This window comes from Neomonachus schauinslandi, chromosome 2, assembly GCF_002201575.2.
Source record: "Neomonachus schauinslandi chromosome 2, ASM220157v2, whole genome shotgun sequence".
NCBI classification, from domain to species: domain Eukaryota; kingdom Metazoa; phylum Chordata; class Mammalia; order Carnivora; family Phocidae; genus Neomonachus; species Neomonachus schauinslandi.
Genome location: NC_058404.1, coordinates 197268819 through 197285606, shown reverse-complemented (window position 1 = coordinate 197285606; position 16788 = coordinate 197268819). Strand labels below are relative to the sequence as shown.

Sequence of the window (16788 nt, the reverse complement as noted above, 5' to 3'; positions counted from 1 at the left end):
GGATTATATAGCCACCACCAGAGGTAACTGGGGGCAACATCTACTTGGCACTGGGTACTGTGGCTCGTGCTGTCTGTGGCGGTTAATTAGGCACTCTGCCACCTGGCCTCTGCCTCTCTGGAATCCCATCATCCTCGCTGAAACTGGAGAGTCCATGTCTCGGGGGCAGCGTATCTCACCACCACCCGTATGGCGCTGAACCGTCCCTGGAAAGCAGCTGCCTGGTCCTTCACTGAGATGAGCACGGGATCAGTGGAATGTGGGTGACAGTAACATGCTCTGAAGGAGGCCAAAGCCAGGGGCCTGGGTGCCACTGGAGCTCACCGTTTCTCACCACTGAGCTGGGGGCAGCCGTAAGCGATGGAGGGTCCTGTAGGGATCAGACCTTTGAAAAGTTTACATCAGCGGAAGGCAGAAAGATGGGTAAATCTCACTCTTGAGTATTGTCTTGAGTAGAGAGGAAAGGGCACAGACTTCACTGTCTCTCTTCTGGGCCCAGAAACTTATATTTTGTTGCTTCTTTTTTTTAAAGATTTGTATTTTATTTATGTGACAGAGAGAGAGGCAGAGCACAAGTAGGCAGAGCTGCCGGCAGAGGGAGAGGGAGAAGCAGGCTCCCGGGAGCACGGAGCCCGATATGGGACCAGATCCCCGGGCCCTGCCATCATGACCTGAGCCGAAGGCAGACCCTTAATGGACTGAGCCACCCAGGCGCCCCGTTTCATTGCTTATTAAAAGGAATCGAGGTAGCCCAGAAAAGGAAGCCCCACCTGATTTTCAGAGGCAGAGTGCATGTTATTTTCCTGTGTTCTAAAGGAGTAGAGTAGCTCTAGCTGCGCTAACACGTGAACTGTGTAATTACAGTGACTTAGCACAAAAGCTGACTTCTCACAGGGAGGCCCCGCTTCAGCATCGAGACCCCACCTTGCCCCTCACTGGGGGGCTCAGGCTGACGGACACCGCCATCTTTAGCACTGGGCTTCCAAGGGGGCTCTGGTGTCATCACTTCTGCCTGCATTGCACTGACCAGAACCTAGTCCCCTGGCTCCACCTAGATGCCAGGGGCCCTGGGAATTAGAGTCCCTGGCTCGACAGCCACTTCCCAGTGACAATTCCGCACCATGGAAGGGGAGCACTGGTATGATGGCCAGCTGGCTACCTCTCCCCCACAGCCTCGGCTCAGTGTCCCACACAGGGCAGGTGCTCAGTAAATAACAAAGTGTCTGAGGTACATTGTATTTGGCAGGCACATTCCAAAGTACTTCATAGGCCATCAACCTATTTCGTCCTCATAGAAACCTGGAGAATGGTAACTGTGAAGAGCTCCATTTTACAGATGAGGAAATTGAGGCACAGTGAGGTTTAGTAACGGGTCCAGGGTCACAAGCAGGAAATGATGGAGCCAGGGATCAAACCTCGAAGCCTGGCTTTAGAACTCACTCCCCTATCCACTGCTTGAGACTGCCTTTCCCTACAAATCCACGCTGACTTGAACCGATTTATAAAAAAGAGAGAATGAATTGATGTGCATTGTAGAATTGAAAAAAAAGCAAAGGGGGATTTTATGGGAGCCTGGGGCATTCATGGAGTTCCTGCCATCTGCCAGGCATTAAGCGCTCCCTCCCTCTCTTTCTTTCCCTCCCAGGGTCCCATGGCATTTGGCACAAACTATGGGCTTCATCTTGTTGTCCCCAGGCCTGGCCTCGTACCTGGCCTTTGGGAGGTACTCAATACACATTTTCCAATGTATGATAAAAACACAGGCTAGGTGCTAGAGAGCAGATTGGATCAGACATAGTTCTTGCCTTTAGGAAGCTCAGCATTGGAAAGACAGTTACCAATAGTCTATAGCGTGGGGGGTAGGGGGATGGAGAGCTGGACAAGCAAGAAGGAATTAATTAGAAGGTATAAGTCAGGTGTCTTAGTTTCCTGGGGCTGCTATAACAAAGACCACCAACCGGCTGGCTTAAACAACACAGATGTATTGTCTCAAAATTCTCAAGACTAGAAGTTCAAGATCAAGACTTCTTGATTCCAGGCCTGTCTCCTAGTATCTGGTGGTCTCTAATGTTCCTTGGCTTGCAGATGGCTCTCTTTCTGTGTCTTCACATCGTCTCCCCTCTTAGAGGTGTCTGTCTTCAATTTCCCCTTTTTATAAGGACACAGTCATATTGGATTAGAGCCCAGCCTAATGACCTCAACTTGATCATTTCCAAGTAAGGTCACACTCACAGGTATTGGGGGCTACTTCAATATCTTTTGGGGGGGGGACACATTCCACACCTACTTATTGAGCACCTATGATGTGCTGGTCAGCACTGTTGTACATGCTGGAGATAAAGCTGTGGCCAAGATAGGCAATGTCCTTCTCGTAGAGCTTTCGTTATGGGAAGGAGACAGGCCACAGATGTATACACATTCCAGGTAATGAGCTAGGGAGGAAAATGAAGCAAGGCAAGGGGATAGAGCACAGTGGGGCAGGTGCAGCCCTGAGTCCCATAACCTGCTGGTCCGCTGAGAGCCACACCTGCTTGCTCCTTCATGCAACATCCATCCATTTGTGCGTTCATTAACTCCTTGGTTTATTTACTGAGCATCCACCTGGCTTGAGTCTGGGGAAACCCAGCTGAAAGGCAGAGTCTTAAGGTGCCCTGCAGTTCACATTAATTTCTGTGGACAAGCTCCACCCACTCTCTGGAATGCCTGCCCTGCCCCATGTCGCCTGGGGGTTGCTACTCCTAGGTGTAAAGACCGGGTGCTGGGCCGGTGCTGCCATCTCTGGGAACTTCTCACCCTTCCTGGCAGAATCCAGGCTCATCCACCCCTCCCCTCTAGTCACCTCTGCTCCCAGGAGCTGCTTGCTCAGTCACCCCTGCTGGGCCGTGTTTCCTAGAAGGCAGATTCGAGTCTCACCTTTGATGCTCTCCAGCTTCCCAGTGCGTTCACAAGAAATACTTGTCTATTCAGCACATCTCTGCTAGAATGTTGGGTCCTTGAGGACAGTCTTTCATAGCTGAAGCCCCAGCACTCAGAACAGAGCCTGGCAAAGGACTCAGCATTGGATAAATAAGTGTTGACCCCATAAATGAACGAATGAATTTCAAAAAATGAATGGAGGCAAGACAGGGCTCCCAGGTTGACTCTCTCCTGGCCCAGGGCTCCCCCCCTCCATCGCTCACCCCCATCACAGTCAGGAATCTCTGGCAGTCAGAACCAGCATGTAACTTGCTGGATCCACTGCAAAATGAAAATGTGGGTCCCCTTGTTCAAAAATTAATGTCAAGGCAGCAAGAGAAGAGGGTTAAACCAAGGGGGAGAGGTGTCTCCTGGGTGAAGAACCCTCTGTTACTGCACAGGGGGCTCACCCAGGAGGCCTGCTGGCCTTCAGACTGCAGTCACACAAGCAGCTGCCTCCTGACTCCCTGCTCCCTTCTTCCTCTCTGCCCTTAGGAGGCTCTTTTGCAGAAACCTGGGGGGCCAGCTGGAATCTCCTCTTCAGCAGCAACTGAGCTGGACACCGTGGCAGACACGTTCAGCTTCAGCTTGGACTTCAGACCGGCTGGGGGAGCGGTGCTGCTGAGGGAGACGTTCTGGCGCCCACAGTTCCAGGGCGGGGCCTGGCAGCCCCCACTCCCAGGGGTGCTCGGTGCAGAAGAAGCTTCCCGTTCTCTCTGAAGAGGGACAGAGACGATCTCTTTTCTTGGGAAGTAGCCCCTGTCTTGTCCCCGTCTGGGCATTTCCTGGCAGACACACAGGTACACCAGACGGACAAACACAGACACAAACAAAAAGACACCCCGTCCCCCTATTCATAGATCTAGGGATGAGCGCTGTGACACCTTTCCCTTCCCGCCCCAAGCAGACACACCCCAAAGACAGACGGCCAGACCCAAAGAGACCCGCACAGAGAAAACATACCGCAGAAATAGGCAGGGTGGAGGCCAGACAGACAGACAGACAGGACTCAGGCACAGGGACACTTTCAGGCTCACCTAGACCTCTGCGGTCCGCGACTCAGCGGCTCTGGGGACAGCCTGAGCGGTGCTGGCTCCTGCTGACCGCCCGGCGCCCCGCTGGGCCGCAGCCACGCCCCCCGCGCCGACTCCCGCTGGCGGGCTCAGGGTGACCCCTCGCCCCTCACCGCCACCCCGGGAGCCGGCAGGAGGCACCTGTCGCCAAGAAGCTTCCGCGCAGCCGGGGGCGGGCGCGGGCAGCGGACGGGAGGGCTCGCGGACGTCGCGGGAGGGCTGGCCCGGGTCCCAGGCGTCAGGGGCGGGGAGCGGTCGGCGTGGGTCGCGGAGCGGGCGGGAGGGCTGCCCCGGGCTTTGCGGAGTCCGGGGAAGTGGGCAGTGCGCACGCCGGAGCGCAAGGAAGAAGCCGGGGTCGGCGCGGGCCAGCGGGGTGGGGGTCGGTGGTAAGCGGACCCGTGGGCACCTTGGCCGAGGGCACAGGGGCAGAAGCGGGAAGGGCAGGCGTCGGACGGGATCGGGAGAGGGGGGCCGCTTGGCAGAGAGCGTCAGGGCAAGGGAGGCGCAGGGGTCCGGGCCCGCAGCCACTCCCGGAACCAGACCCGGTACGGGCCCCTCCACGATGCCCGAGGGCCAGGGGGCGCCCGCCTCTCCGCCGGCGGCTCGGAGCGCCCCGGGCAGGGCGTCCGCCGGACCCGCGGCCTGCCCATCGCCCCGCCTCCCCGCCGCGGGGTCCGCGGCGTGCGCGGCGTGCGTGGCGTCGCCGGAGTCCCCGGCCCCTCGGCGGGGCGCCGTCCGCGCCAGCGTCCCGCAGAAGCTGGCCGAGGTGCTGAGCAGCCAGTACGGGCTGGTCGTGTTCGTGGCGGGGCTTCTGCTCCTGCTGGCCTGGGCCGTGCACGCCTCGGCGGTGGGCAAGAGCGACCTGCTCTGCTTCCTCACGGCGCTCATGCTGCTGCAGCTGCTCTGGATGCTGTGGTACGTGGGCCGCAGCGCCGCGCAGCGCCGCCTCATCCGCCCCAAGGACACGCACGCCGGCGCGCGCTGGCTCCGCGGTGAGTCCCCGGCGCCGCCGCCGCACCAGCCTCCGTCTCCCCGACGGCGTTTCCGGCTCTCCCCTCCTCCCTTCCTTCTCTCGGTGCCTTTGTTGAGCCTGGTCTGTTGCAGTAGCCTGCTCTCTCTGCCCTCGGGCTCTTGACACACATTCCATCCTAAGGGCTACAGCTCCACAAACTTGTTCGCATCTCCCCTTGGCTGCAAGTCCTGCAGCGGTTCCACCGACCCCCACGAGGGAGGCCACACTCCCTATCCTGGCCTTCCTGGCCTTCTAAGATCAGTCCCCAGAGGGCCTCTAGTTTTGTCCCCAACTTGGCCCTCGTTCTGTGCTCCAGTCTGAAAGGCTCTTAGTTCCCATCACAAGGTTTCCTATCTCCACGCCTTTGCATAGTCTGTTCCCTCTGGAAGTGCCTTCCCGTTGCCCTGCTTTCCAAGACAGGGCTCAGGCCTCATTCCCCCCACCCCCGCCAACCCGTGATGCTTTTCTGATTCCCCCTGCTCTCTGTGGTGCTGACCACACTCCTCCACCCCGCACCGTGCCCCCCTGGGTAGACAGCGTTCTTGTTGATACTTTTGTCCCCTCCCCCCGCCCCCCAGGGGAGCTCTGTGATGCTCCTCCCTTAGTCCTAGAGCCACCTGGGGTCTGGCCGTAGAGTAGATGCTTAGAGGATGCAAGAGCATGCAGTTGGGACCAATGGAGTCATGGAGAAGTGGATCAACACTGGGGCGGTGGAGGGTGGGGACTCCTTCCTACTCGCCGCAGACTGAAACGTTGTCAAGATGGAAGGTTCCCCTCCTCCAGGAGCTTCTGCTTTTCAAAGGGAGACAGACATGGTGGAGTCAAGGGGAGGAGGGAGTCGGGAGTTCGCGGTGGAGAAAGCGGCTGTCTCAGAGAGGTCCACCTCCCTCCGTGTGGACCAGCACATGGCACCTCTCTACCTGAATTCTCTTGAGGTCTGAATTTAACTCTCCCTTAGAATGTAGCTTTCCTTGTCCTTGCATGACCTTGGGCACCTGACTCAATCTGCCCACCCTCTGAGTTTCAGCCGAGGGAGACTGACTGCTGGCTGGGTGCAGGCTGGGTGCCCACCCACATCCCTTCAAAGGTCTGGCACGGGGCCATCTTCCCTACCCCGCCTGGCAGGACCTACTCCTCACCCCCACTGGCTACCATGTCTCTCTCTGTGGAGAGTGTTTCGCTCCTTGTCAACTCCCACCTTGTATCATGACTAGTTGGATAGGAGCCTGGTCATCCGGATGAGATTTTAGGCTTCTTAGGCTCAGGGACTGTGTCTAGTTCATCTTGCCTTTGGAAAAACTGGACACAACTCCAGGCTGGCCCAAATTCCTGCTCTGAAAGTGGTTGTTTTAGGGAGGTTCATGAATGGCGGGGAATCCGGCACCATATCAAACACCCACACAAACAAATAGGCATGAAATGTTTTGAGGATATTGATTTACACAGGCTGAAAAATATTACACACACAGGCTTTTGACCTATGCTTTCCAATAGTGGAAGGAACCCTTCTTTGTCCCTCCCTCACTTCCTTTCTCCTCCATTCTTCTTTCCTTCCTTCTTCCTCCCCCCTCCTCCATTCATTCCTTTCTCCCTCACTCCTCCTCATTCCCTTCTCCTTCAATCCTTGCCCCCTTCCCTTCTCCACCCCTCCCTCCCCTGCTCTTCCTCTCTCTCTCCCTCCTCTCTCTCCCTCTTTCCAGGAAGACTCCAAGCATTGGGATCTGAGTCAGTGGGTGAATGGTGGTGCCATTTCCCAAGATTAGGAAGACAAAAGGAGGAGCAGGGGTGGGGATGCAGAATCAAGTTTCCTCTCGTGGGCATGTTACTTTTGAGATGTCTATTGGACACCAAGTAGTGATAGAATGAATGTGGCAATAGAGAGCACATAGTAGGTGTTCAGTAAATGGTGGTGGTTTAAACAATCATGATAACATAACCATTCAAATGAGGTATGTGGATAATGGAAATAGTGCTGGCCCTGGAAGGTTTGGCTCCATGTTCCAGCTTGAGGACCTTCACCTTCAGAGTCCCTGTTCCCTCATCAGTAAAATGAGAACCCCGGTCACTTTTTAGGGAAGAGGTGGGAGCCGCATCACGTGAACACAGTTCCAGAGGCTAATTGTCCTGAGATGAAAGAACGTTGGGGTGCCAAAGGCAGTGTTTGAGTCCCAGCCCCCGCCAGGGCTGAGGTTTTCCTGGAAGCATAGCCGGGAAGACAGGTTTGACTTAGCTCTTCCCTGGCTTCTGTGACAGCCTTAGAAGTCTGGGGCTCTGAGAAAGAGCCAGCCTGTGGAATTCGGGGCACCAACATTTTCCAGAGAAAGTTTTTGGGTCTTGGTATGGGCTGTGAGGCATTGCTTTGAGCAGAGAACATTCTGTTCCACCTACTGGGTATGAGAAAGTGAAAACTTCCTTTGGAACAAAAAACATTGCCCTATTAAAGTTTTTAGTGGAAATGATGGATTATTAATTCAGCTCCTCTATTTGCTAAGTAAAGAGATTGATTTTTTTTTTTTTTTGAAGCAGCAACAGCATCCTGGATATCTCGTGCCAGCCCAGTGAGTGCAGTGACATGCAAGCCCATTGCATAGCTGGTTCATCTGGTGAATTACCAGGGTCCTGTTTCTGGTCTGTTTCTAGTCCCTTAAAAGACTGCAGTGGCTTACGTACCAGTGATAGGATTTTGTTGTTACTACTGTTCTGTCTCAAGCCCAGGGAAGTGTTTTTAACACAAACTTATGGGAACAACGCCAATAAGAAAAGTAGCCGTGTTTATTGAGTGACTTCGGGATGCACGTACGTTAGAAGTGTTGTCACAATTATTTGTCACAGTGATTCTTTTTTTTTTAAATGCTTGTGAATAATCACCCCCCAATTTACTCCTTTTATAAGATCAGATTTTTACAGAATACTTTTCTCTTAGAATGAGACATACCCATGTATATGATACATTACATCTCTATCTAGCATCCCACCCATGGAAATGGGCTGCTCACAGCACTATGCTTATTGTCCCTTAAGGGACTGGAAGTAAAGGGGCAGAGGTGAGCTGCTTACATAAGACCAGCCTACGGGTGATGGTTGTACGGACTGTAGATATAAAGGTCCGGAACATGATGATGGGTTTGGGAAAGAGGCTGTCCCCACCTGTGAGTAAGTGAAGGTCGATAAAAGAGATGGGTCCACGTGTGTGTGTGTGTGTGTGTGTGTGTGTGTGTGTGTGTGAAGAGGGCAGAGAACAACAGAGGGGGACGAGGGAAGGGGCAAAGGCTGCAGGACATAAAGATGCAACAGTTTGGGCACTCAGGGGGCCCACAGTCTGAAAGTGCAGCCAGAACTCTCGAGAAACCACGAGGGATGATGCCAGGATCACAGAACCCTGGATGCTGTCAGGGGGCAGCACCTGGCGAGAGGCAGAGGAGGGACCTGTCGGGTGGGTCCCGGGGGATCCCAGCCCACCCTGCTGACTTTGCGGCAGGTGCAAGCTCATGAACATTGGTCTGGGCTTCACTTTGCTCTCCCTGCTCAGAACGCATGTTCACCTTAATTTCACAGCCTCATTCATCTGCAGACATAGCGTCTCCCACACACTCCTTGTTTCTCGGGGCTTCTGTCTCTGCCACAGGGATAGCAAGCCCCACATCAGTGTGTCCCAGACATTCTTCCTTCTTCTTTTTTAAAATAGCTTTATTGAAATAAAGTCCACATGTTCTGCAATTCACCCATTTGAAGTGCAGGAATCAATTGTTTGTAGTATATTCACAGATAAATGCAACCACCCCCTCAGTCAGTTGGAGAACACTTTTACCATCTCAAAAAGAAACCCCGTCCCCTTTAGCTGTCATCCCCTAAACCTCTAACTCCCCACTGACCCTCAGGAGTCACTAGTCCACTTACTCTCTCTGGATTTGCCCAGTCCGGACATTTCCACTGGAGGGAATCATGTGATCTGTCATCTGTGTGACCGGCTTCTTCCACTCAGCAGGTTTCAATATCACACGTTTTCAACTTCACAGCGACTCTTGAGGTGGGTGTCATCACCTCCACTTACCAGACCGGGAAGCTGGGTTTCAGGAGGAGGGCTGAGCTCCCCATCACTGGAAGTGTTTGGACAGAGTGAGAAAGAAGAGGGCTGAGCTCCTTGCTTCAGGGCAGATGGCATGGTATCAACAGGTGTCAGAGAAGGCAAAAGTCTGCTTCCTTTTTGCTTTCTGTAAGATGGGGCTGCCCAAAATGCTGATGCTGGTTTGGCATTCATTGGAAAGGAAGTCGTTCTGCATGTAGGGGTACCTTGCTCCCCTTTGAGCATCACATGGGCACCTGTAGAAGGAGGGCCCCAGGAGGAATGCAAGGGTGTTGAGTCCAGAGGAGAGAGGATGTACCAGGGTAGAAAATGAGGCAGCTTCACTCCCGTGAGCTCCAGGCCATCCTTTGGTTTCCAGAAAACAGAGTCACTTCTTTAGGGAAGCCTTTCCTGATCCTTTCAGACAGGTGTGGCTCCCAGGTTGTATGTTCTCAGAGCATCCTACATTTTCTTCTTAACCCTAATCAGGCAGGATATTGTGTTGTTCACTTCGTCAGTAACCAGACTGTGGGCTCTTGGAGGCAGAGCCTCTGTCTGAATGTGCCCCCCAATATATCCTTAGCCCCTGGCACAGTGCCTGACATGTAAAAAGTGGCAGCTGATATTTACTGAATCATCAAAGGAATGGATGGACGGATGGATGGATGGATGGATGGACGGATGGATGAGTAATTATGACAGAATCTCCGGGAAAGAGAATGGCAGTTCCAGGAGGCTGACTGCAGTTCAGTGTAAGGAAGAACATTCTAATGTAAGATCTAGCTGGTGATGGAAGGGTGTGCTTTGAAAGATAGTGAGCCTCCCGGCCCTGGGCATGTCCAGATGGAGACCCATTGGCCGCTACTCATGATGCACTGGGAAGCATTCTTGCATGAGATGGGGGATTGTAGACTGACTTTGTGGGACTTCTACCTCTAAGAGCCTGCAGTTCAAGATTTCAGACTCCTAGGGGGGTTTGGGTGCCTAACACAGATGAGGGGTCTCGCTCTGCCAACACCAGACCTTATAGGATTAGTTTCAAGTGATGTGGCTGGGGAACTTGCTAATTGGTTCTAATTCACTAAATTTTTCTTTGTGGTTGATGTGATGATAATGATGATAACATCTGTTTATAGGATTTCCAATGTGCGAGGCACTGTTCTAGGTGCTTTTCATATAGTGACTCATTTAATCTCCTCTACAGCCCTATGAGGGAGGCAATCAGTTTACTCGATTTTTGTCGATATTCCATCGATATCCAAAATTATATACTCTTTTTTTGAGGTGTGCAAAGGGATATTATAAAACCAAGTTTATTGGTTGTGTGATTTAATTCTTCTGTGCCCTTACTTATGTTTTGTCCTGCCAGATCTGTCTAGTTCTGGAATCTTCCATTTTACCTCTTTAAAGTAGCAGATAAGGGGCACCTGGGTGGCTCAGTCACTTAAGCGTCGAACTCTTGATTTCGGCTCAGGTCGTAATCTCAGGGTTGTGGGATCCAGCCCCACATCAGGTTTCGCGCTCAGCGGGGAGTCTACTTGACATTCTTTCTCTCGCTCTCCCCCACTCACACTTGCGTGTGTGCTCTCTCTCTAAAATAAATCTTAAGGGCGCCTGGGTGGCTCAGTCGTTAAGCATCTGCCTTCGGCTCAGGTCATGATCCCAGAGTCCTGGGATCAAGCCCCGCATCGGGCTCCCTCCTCGGGGGGAAGCCTGTTCCTCCCTCTCCCACTCCCGCTGCTTGTGTTCCTGCTCTCGCTATCTCTGTCTCTGTCAAATAAATAAATAAAATCTTTAAAAAATATAAATCTTAAAAAAATAAAGTAGCAGGTAAATATACAAGGGAAAAACTATTTTATTTGGCACACGAGGACTATTATATCTTCCTCATACATTAGGTCTTCTTTTTCAAGTGTGATGATAAAGGTGAAGGGATTCTTTATCCTGTTTATTCCATTTCACTTAAATTCCATACGGTCTGACTTCGATAGTGCTGTTCCTGCCTTCCCTTCAGTTGCATTGCCTCTCTGTCCACACCTTGATTTTCTGCCGTTGCCACTAAGTGGAAAGTGTGATTCACAAAAGAGATATAGTTAGGTTTTGTTTTTAATTCAATATTCTCATCCTTGTTGTCTAATTAATGGGAGATTTATTTTTATTTTATTTTATTTTATTTTATTTTTTTAAAGATTTTATTTATTTATTTGAGAGAGAGAATGAGATAGAGAGCATGAGAGGGAGGAGGGTCAGAGGGAGAAGCAGACTCGCTGCCGAGCAGGGAGCCCGATGCGGGACTCGATCCAGGGACTCCAGGATCATGACCTGAGCCGAAGGCAGTCGCTTAACCAACTGAGCCACCCAGGCGCCCTAATGGGAGATTTAGATCATTCTCGTTTACTGTAAGGATTTATATACTTGACTTTGTTCCCATTTTTCTTTATGATGATTATAATGATTTCTTTTACATATCGTTCCCTTCATTTTCCTTTTGCACACATTTGCTTTTTGGAGCACTTGAACATCTTATTGTGTCTTTCTATTAAATTAATGACTGTCTTTCCTTTCTTCGTTCTCACCGTCAGATGCATATTACTCCATTCTTATCTGCCCCCCAAAAGAAATACCAAACATTTCCCCCAGCAAGGCACATTGCTGCCCGCTCGAAGATCCCCCCACTTACTCTCTGCTCCACTGACGAGATCTGTGAAAAACATTTGCTTCTCTCTCTTTTTAATTTTTCATTAAAGATTTTTATTTATTATTTATTTGAGAGAGAATGAGAGAGCACAAGCAGGGGGAGCTGCAGAGGGCGAGGGAGAAGCAGACTCCCCGCAGAACAGGGAGCACAACGTGGGGCTCGATCCCAGGACCCCGAGATCATGAGCTGAGCCGAAGGCAGATGTTTAACCGACTGAGCCACCCAGGCGCCCCTCCAGTGGATTTATCTTCATCCATTTGAATTTAGTTTCTCTTATCCTGTTTTTCTTTCCTATTAATTTATTTATATATCTACTGGACTATTCACCCAGCCACCCATCCTCCCATCCATCCTGCCATTTTACATCCTCTCTCCTTCCATTATACATCCATCATCCTCTCCAATCCTTTGATAAGTTTATTGCTCAACATTGTTCCCTCTCCTTTTCATCTTCCCAAATTATGAGGACTCTCCTCCAGTTCACTGGCTGTTTGGCTAAAGTCCTTTGTCAGAGGAGTCATGTGGATGACATTCCTCGCTCCTCTACTCTCTGTCTTCCCCAGTAGAATGTTAAACTCAGCAAGGGCAGACACTTTATTTTATTTGCCCTTTTTATGTCTCCAGTGCCTGGGACAGTGGCTGGACCATAGTTGGTGCTCAACAAATAGTTGTTGAATGAATTATATTTTGCCTATCTTCAAATCTCTTTCCATCTTTTGCCCTGAGAAGCAGGCAGCATCTTGGATGGAAATTGGGTTCTTGAGCTGCAGTCCTTCCCTTGAAGTGGACTCTAGTCGCTCTTCCACTGGCTTCTGGTTTCCCATGCTGCAGATGAGAAGTCTGGCGCCAGCTTGCACCTCTATATTTTTGCGCACACCCCAATTTTATACAATATTACACATGTGTATTTTGTTTCTCCAGCAATCTTGTTTGTTTACCTGTGAGCCCCCGGCAAAATGCCACATGCATTGTAGGAGTCCCCGAAATATTTGTTGTAAAAATAAATGGATGGATAAAGGAAAGAAGGACTTCAAGACTATGAGAAAGTGTATGATGTATTTATCATACCTCTTGAAATGTCAGCGACTGGGATGTTCTAGACCAGTGGTTTTCAAGGTGGGGTCCCAGATCAACAGTGTCAGCCCCACCTGGGAACTTGTTAGAGATACAAATTCGGGGGCTCCACCCAAACCTATGGAATCAGATACTCTGGGGGTGGAACCCCGCCATCTGTGTTTTAACAAGCCCTCCAGGTGATTCTGATGCGTGTTCAAGTTTGAGAACCAGTGCTGGGGACCAGTCTCATCTTCTAGTTGGGGAAACTGAGGCTAGGAGCAGGGAAGTGACTCGCCTGAGCTCACACATGACATCCGTGGCACAGCCTGGACCAGTGCCCAGGTCCCCAGAGCCACAGCCTGGGTTCTTGCCACACCAGCCAGGCTGCCTCACCTCCTTTTGCTATTTCCTTTGTAACCAAAACGAACTGTGCATTTGTCAAACCATTTCAAAGCCCTGGGATTGAATCTCCACTCTTACTAAGTTTTTTATTTCACTGGGGCTTTCCAGGATGGAAGAGAAAAATGTGACTTAGAGTTGTTTCTGTAAGGCTTTGAGCAATGGAAAGGAGCCAGGCGATTGAATTACTTTTCGCGGGAGGCTTCTTGGGCTGGAGCTGTAATGTTATAGCTCAGTCTTATGAGTCTGTTCTCTCTCTCTCACTGCAATGCATGTCACACACGATCCAGTTTCCTCCCATTTGTGGGAGAGAACGTGTGAATGGCCGTCAACGTTGGCCCAGGAAAAGGATTAGGAACTTTGATGTTGATCAAGTCTCTAGGATCACTGTGTTTCTCTTGCTAATATTTTTATTTGTTACAAGTTTCTTTTTAATGTACTTTGCATGTTCCTTTCCAGTCTTTTTTTTCATATGCATATTTTTTGTTCGTTTTTATTGTTTGGTCGAAACCATGCCGGATATACCATCAAAGGATGCTTCCTTTGTTCACTTTCCCTAGAGTGGGCCCTTTCCATGCCATTATTATGGACCTCCCCTTCCTATCAGTTTTAAAAAGATACTTTATATTTCGGAAATTTTTAGATTTACTGAAGGGTTGCAAGGGTAGTACAGAAGGTTCCTGAATACCCGTATGCCCCTCCTCTTTATTCTCTGAAGAGCAGGATTTTCAAATTAGAGAACTGAGATTTTTGAGCATAGCAGTGACACTCTTAGACTGATCTTTTTTGGGGAGAAGCTTCTAGAGGCCTTCTGTTTATTTGGCCAATCTTTGTTGGATGTATATCATTTGTCAGACCCGGGATATTCACTGGGTGGGAACAATGATAAACAGGACATAATACTGTCTTATTAATTAATTATGTATATCTAATTAATTGTGTATATATACACATATATACATAACATAAAGTTTACTGACTTAATTGTTTGTAAAGGTACTGTTCAGTAGCATTAAGTACGTTGACGTTAGGACAATTTATATCCGGAGGTCTTTGATCCTGCAAAACTAAAACTCTGTACCTGTTACACAACTGACCATTCTCCCCGCCCCCCAGCCCCTGGCACCCAGCACTCTTATTTCTGTCTCTATGAATTTAACTATTCTGAGGAACCTCAGATAAGTGGAATCATATGATATTTGTCTTTTTATGACTGGCTTATTTCACTAGGTATAATGTCCTCACAGGTTCCACCTGTGTTGTAGCCTGGGTCGGAATGGCCTCCCTTCCTGAGGCTGGATAATATTCCATTGTCTGGATGGACCACATTTTGTTGATCCCTTCATCTGTCAATGGACACTTGAGTTGCTTCCATCTCTTGGCTGTTGTGAATAATGCTGCCATGAACATGGATGTACCAATAGCCTTTTGTGTCCCTGCTTTTGATCTTTTGGGGGATATACCCCAGAGTTGTATTTCTGGATCATGTGGAAATACTGCTTTTAATTTTTTGAGAAACAGCCATTCTGTTTTCCAAAGTGGCTGCACCATTTTACATTCCCATCAGCAGTGCACACGGGTTCCCATTTCTCCAGCGCTAACATTTGTGACTTATTTTTTCTTCTTTCCTTTCTTTCTCTCTCCTATTTTTCTTTTCTTTTCTTTCTTTCTTTCTTTCTTTCTTTTTTTTTTTTGTTAGCGGCCATCCTAATAGCTGTGAGGTGCTATCTCATTGTGGTTTCGATTTGCATTTCCCTGAGGGTGAGTGATGCTGAGCATCTTTGCATGTGTTAATTAGCCATTTATGTCTTTCTTGGAGAAATAGCTATTCAAATCCTTTGCTCATTTTTAATTGTTTTTTTTTTATTGGTTGTTGTTGAATTATAGCTGTTTATAGATTCTTGTTACTAACACCTTATCAGATATAGGTTTGCAAATATTTTCTTCCCTTCTGTGGGCTGCTAGTGTCCTCTGATACCCAAAAGCTTTTTCATTTTGATGTAGTCCAGTGTATCCATCTTAATTTTGGTTGCTTGCGTTTTTGGTGTCATATCCAATAAATCACTGCCCAGTCCAACATTGTAAAAATTTTCCTCTATGTTTTCTTCTAAGAGTTTTATAATGTTAGGTTTTACATTCAAGTCTTTGATTTATTTGGAGTTAATTTCTGTATGTCATGTACAGTAAGGTAAACTTCATCCTTCTGTGATTGGATAGCTACTCTCCCAAGCACCCTTTGTTGGAATGATTGCCCTCTCCTCCCTGAATGGTCTTGGCAGCCTCGTCAGTCATTTGACTGTGTATGTGAGGGTTTAATGTGGTTTATTTGGAAATGACATCTGTGCATATCAACACTTATATGTGTGTGTTTCTATGCTCTCCCCCCACACCCCCAATTTAGGTAGTATCACATTGTTTGCGGCCATTACCATCATCCTGGGATGCCTTAAAATTGGGTACTTCGTTGGATTTTCTGAGTGTTTATCAGCCACTGAAGGAGTCTTTCCTGTCACACACGCAGTACATACTCTGTTGCAGGTAAACCCTACGATGTTTATTTATGTTACATTGGCTCCTGTTAAGTGCATCCCACGGTGTGTATGAAATGGGATGCATTGGGTGGGCAGCACGAGGTGGGCTTGGATCCTTCTCTGAGGCTCAGTCCTTCAGCTGCCTCCACTGTAAAATGGGTCTCTGTGTCCCCTTGGCTGTCTTTGTGGGAATCCTGTGAGGCAGAACTTGTAATGGAGAGTCAGGAGATTTTGCCAAGCTTGAGTCTACCAGCAAAGGCTTGGGGGGAGTTTGAATATATTTCACTGAGTTTTATTGAGCTGTAACTCACATACCATACAATTTACCCCTCTAAAGTGTACAAGTCAGTGGTTTGTATATTCATGGGGTTGTGCAACCATTACCACAATCAGTCTTAGAACATTTTCGTCACCCCCAAAAGAAACCCTGTGCTGTTATGATCACTCCTCTGGGTCACTGAAGCATTGTATTTGGAGTTAGGGTCTTTATGGAGGTAATTAAGGTTAAATGAGGTCATATGGGAGGCCCTGATCAAATAGAGTTGGTGTCTTTATAAGAAGAGGGGATTAGGACACAGACTCACAGAGAAGGAAGACCACGTGAGGACGCTGGAGGAAGACAGCCATCCACAAGCTGGCGGGGGAGGCCTCAGGAGCAACCAACCCCGGCCACACCTTGATCTTGGGCTTCTGGCCTCTCGGATTGTGAGCAAATCCATTTTTGTTGTTTTAAGCCACACAGTCTATGGTATTTTGTCCTGGAAACACCAACAATTCATTTATTGGCTATTTATTTCAGGGGAGTCAAATCCCATAAGACTCCCAGGGGAGTCTTATACCAGTGACAATGTGGAGAGCCTTAGTGAGACCAGAAAGAAATAACTTCCTTCCCTCCCTCCAGTCTCTCCTTCCTTCCTTTCTTCCTTCCTTCCTTCCTTCCTCCCTTCCTCCCTTCCTCCCTTCCTCCCTTCCTCCCTTCCTCCCTTCCTCCCTTCCTCCCT

General features: G+C 49.4%; 1 protein-coding gene across 1 annotated transcript in view; it reads left to right on the top strand.

Moving 5' to 3' along the window:
• The first annotated feature begins 4590 nt into the window (after window positions 1-4590).
• Window positions 4591-16788, top strand: part of OTOP1 (otopetrin 1) — a 32707-nt gene continuing 20509 nt past the window's right edge. The window contains exons 1-2 of the mRNA XM_021677595.2: window positions 4591-5020; window positions 15658-15794. Of these exons, the coding sequence (XP_021533270.1) occupies window positions 4591-5020; window positions 15658-15794 (567 nt within the window). The remainder of the gene's footprint in view (window positions 5021-15657; window positions 15795-16788) is intronic.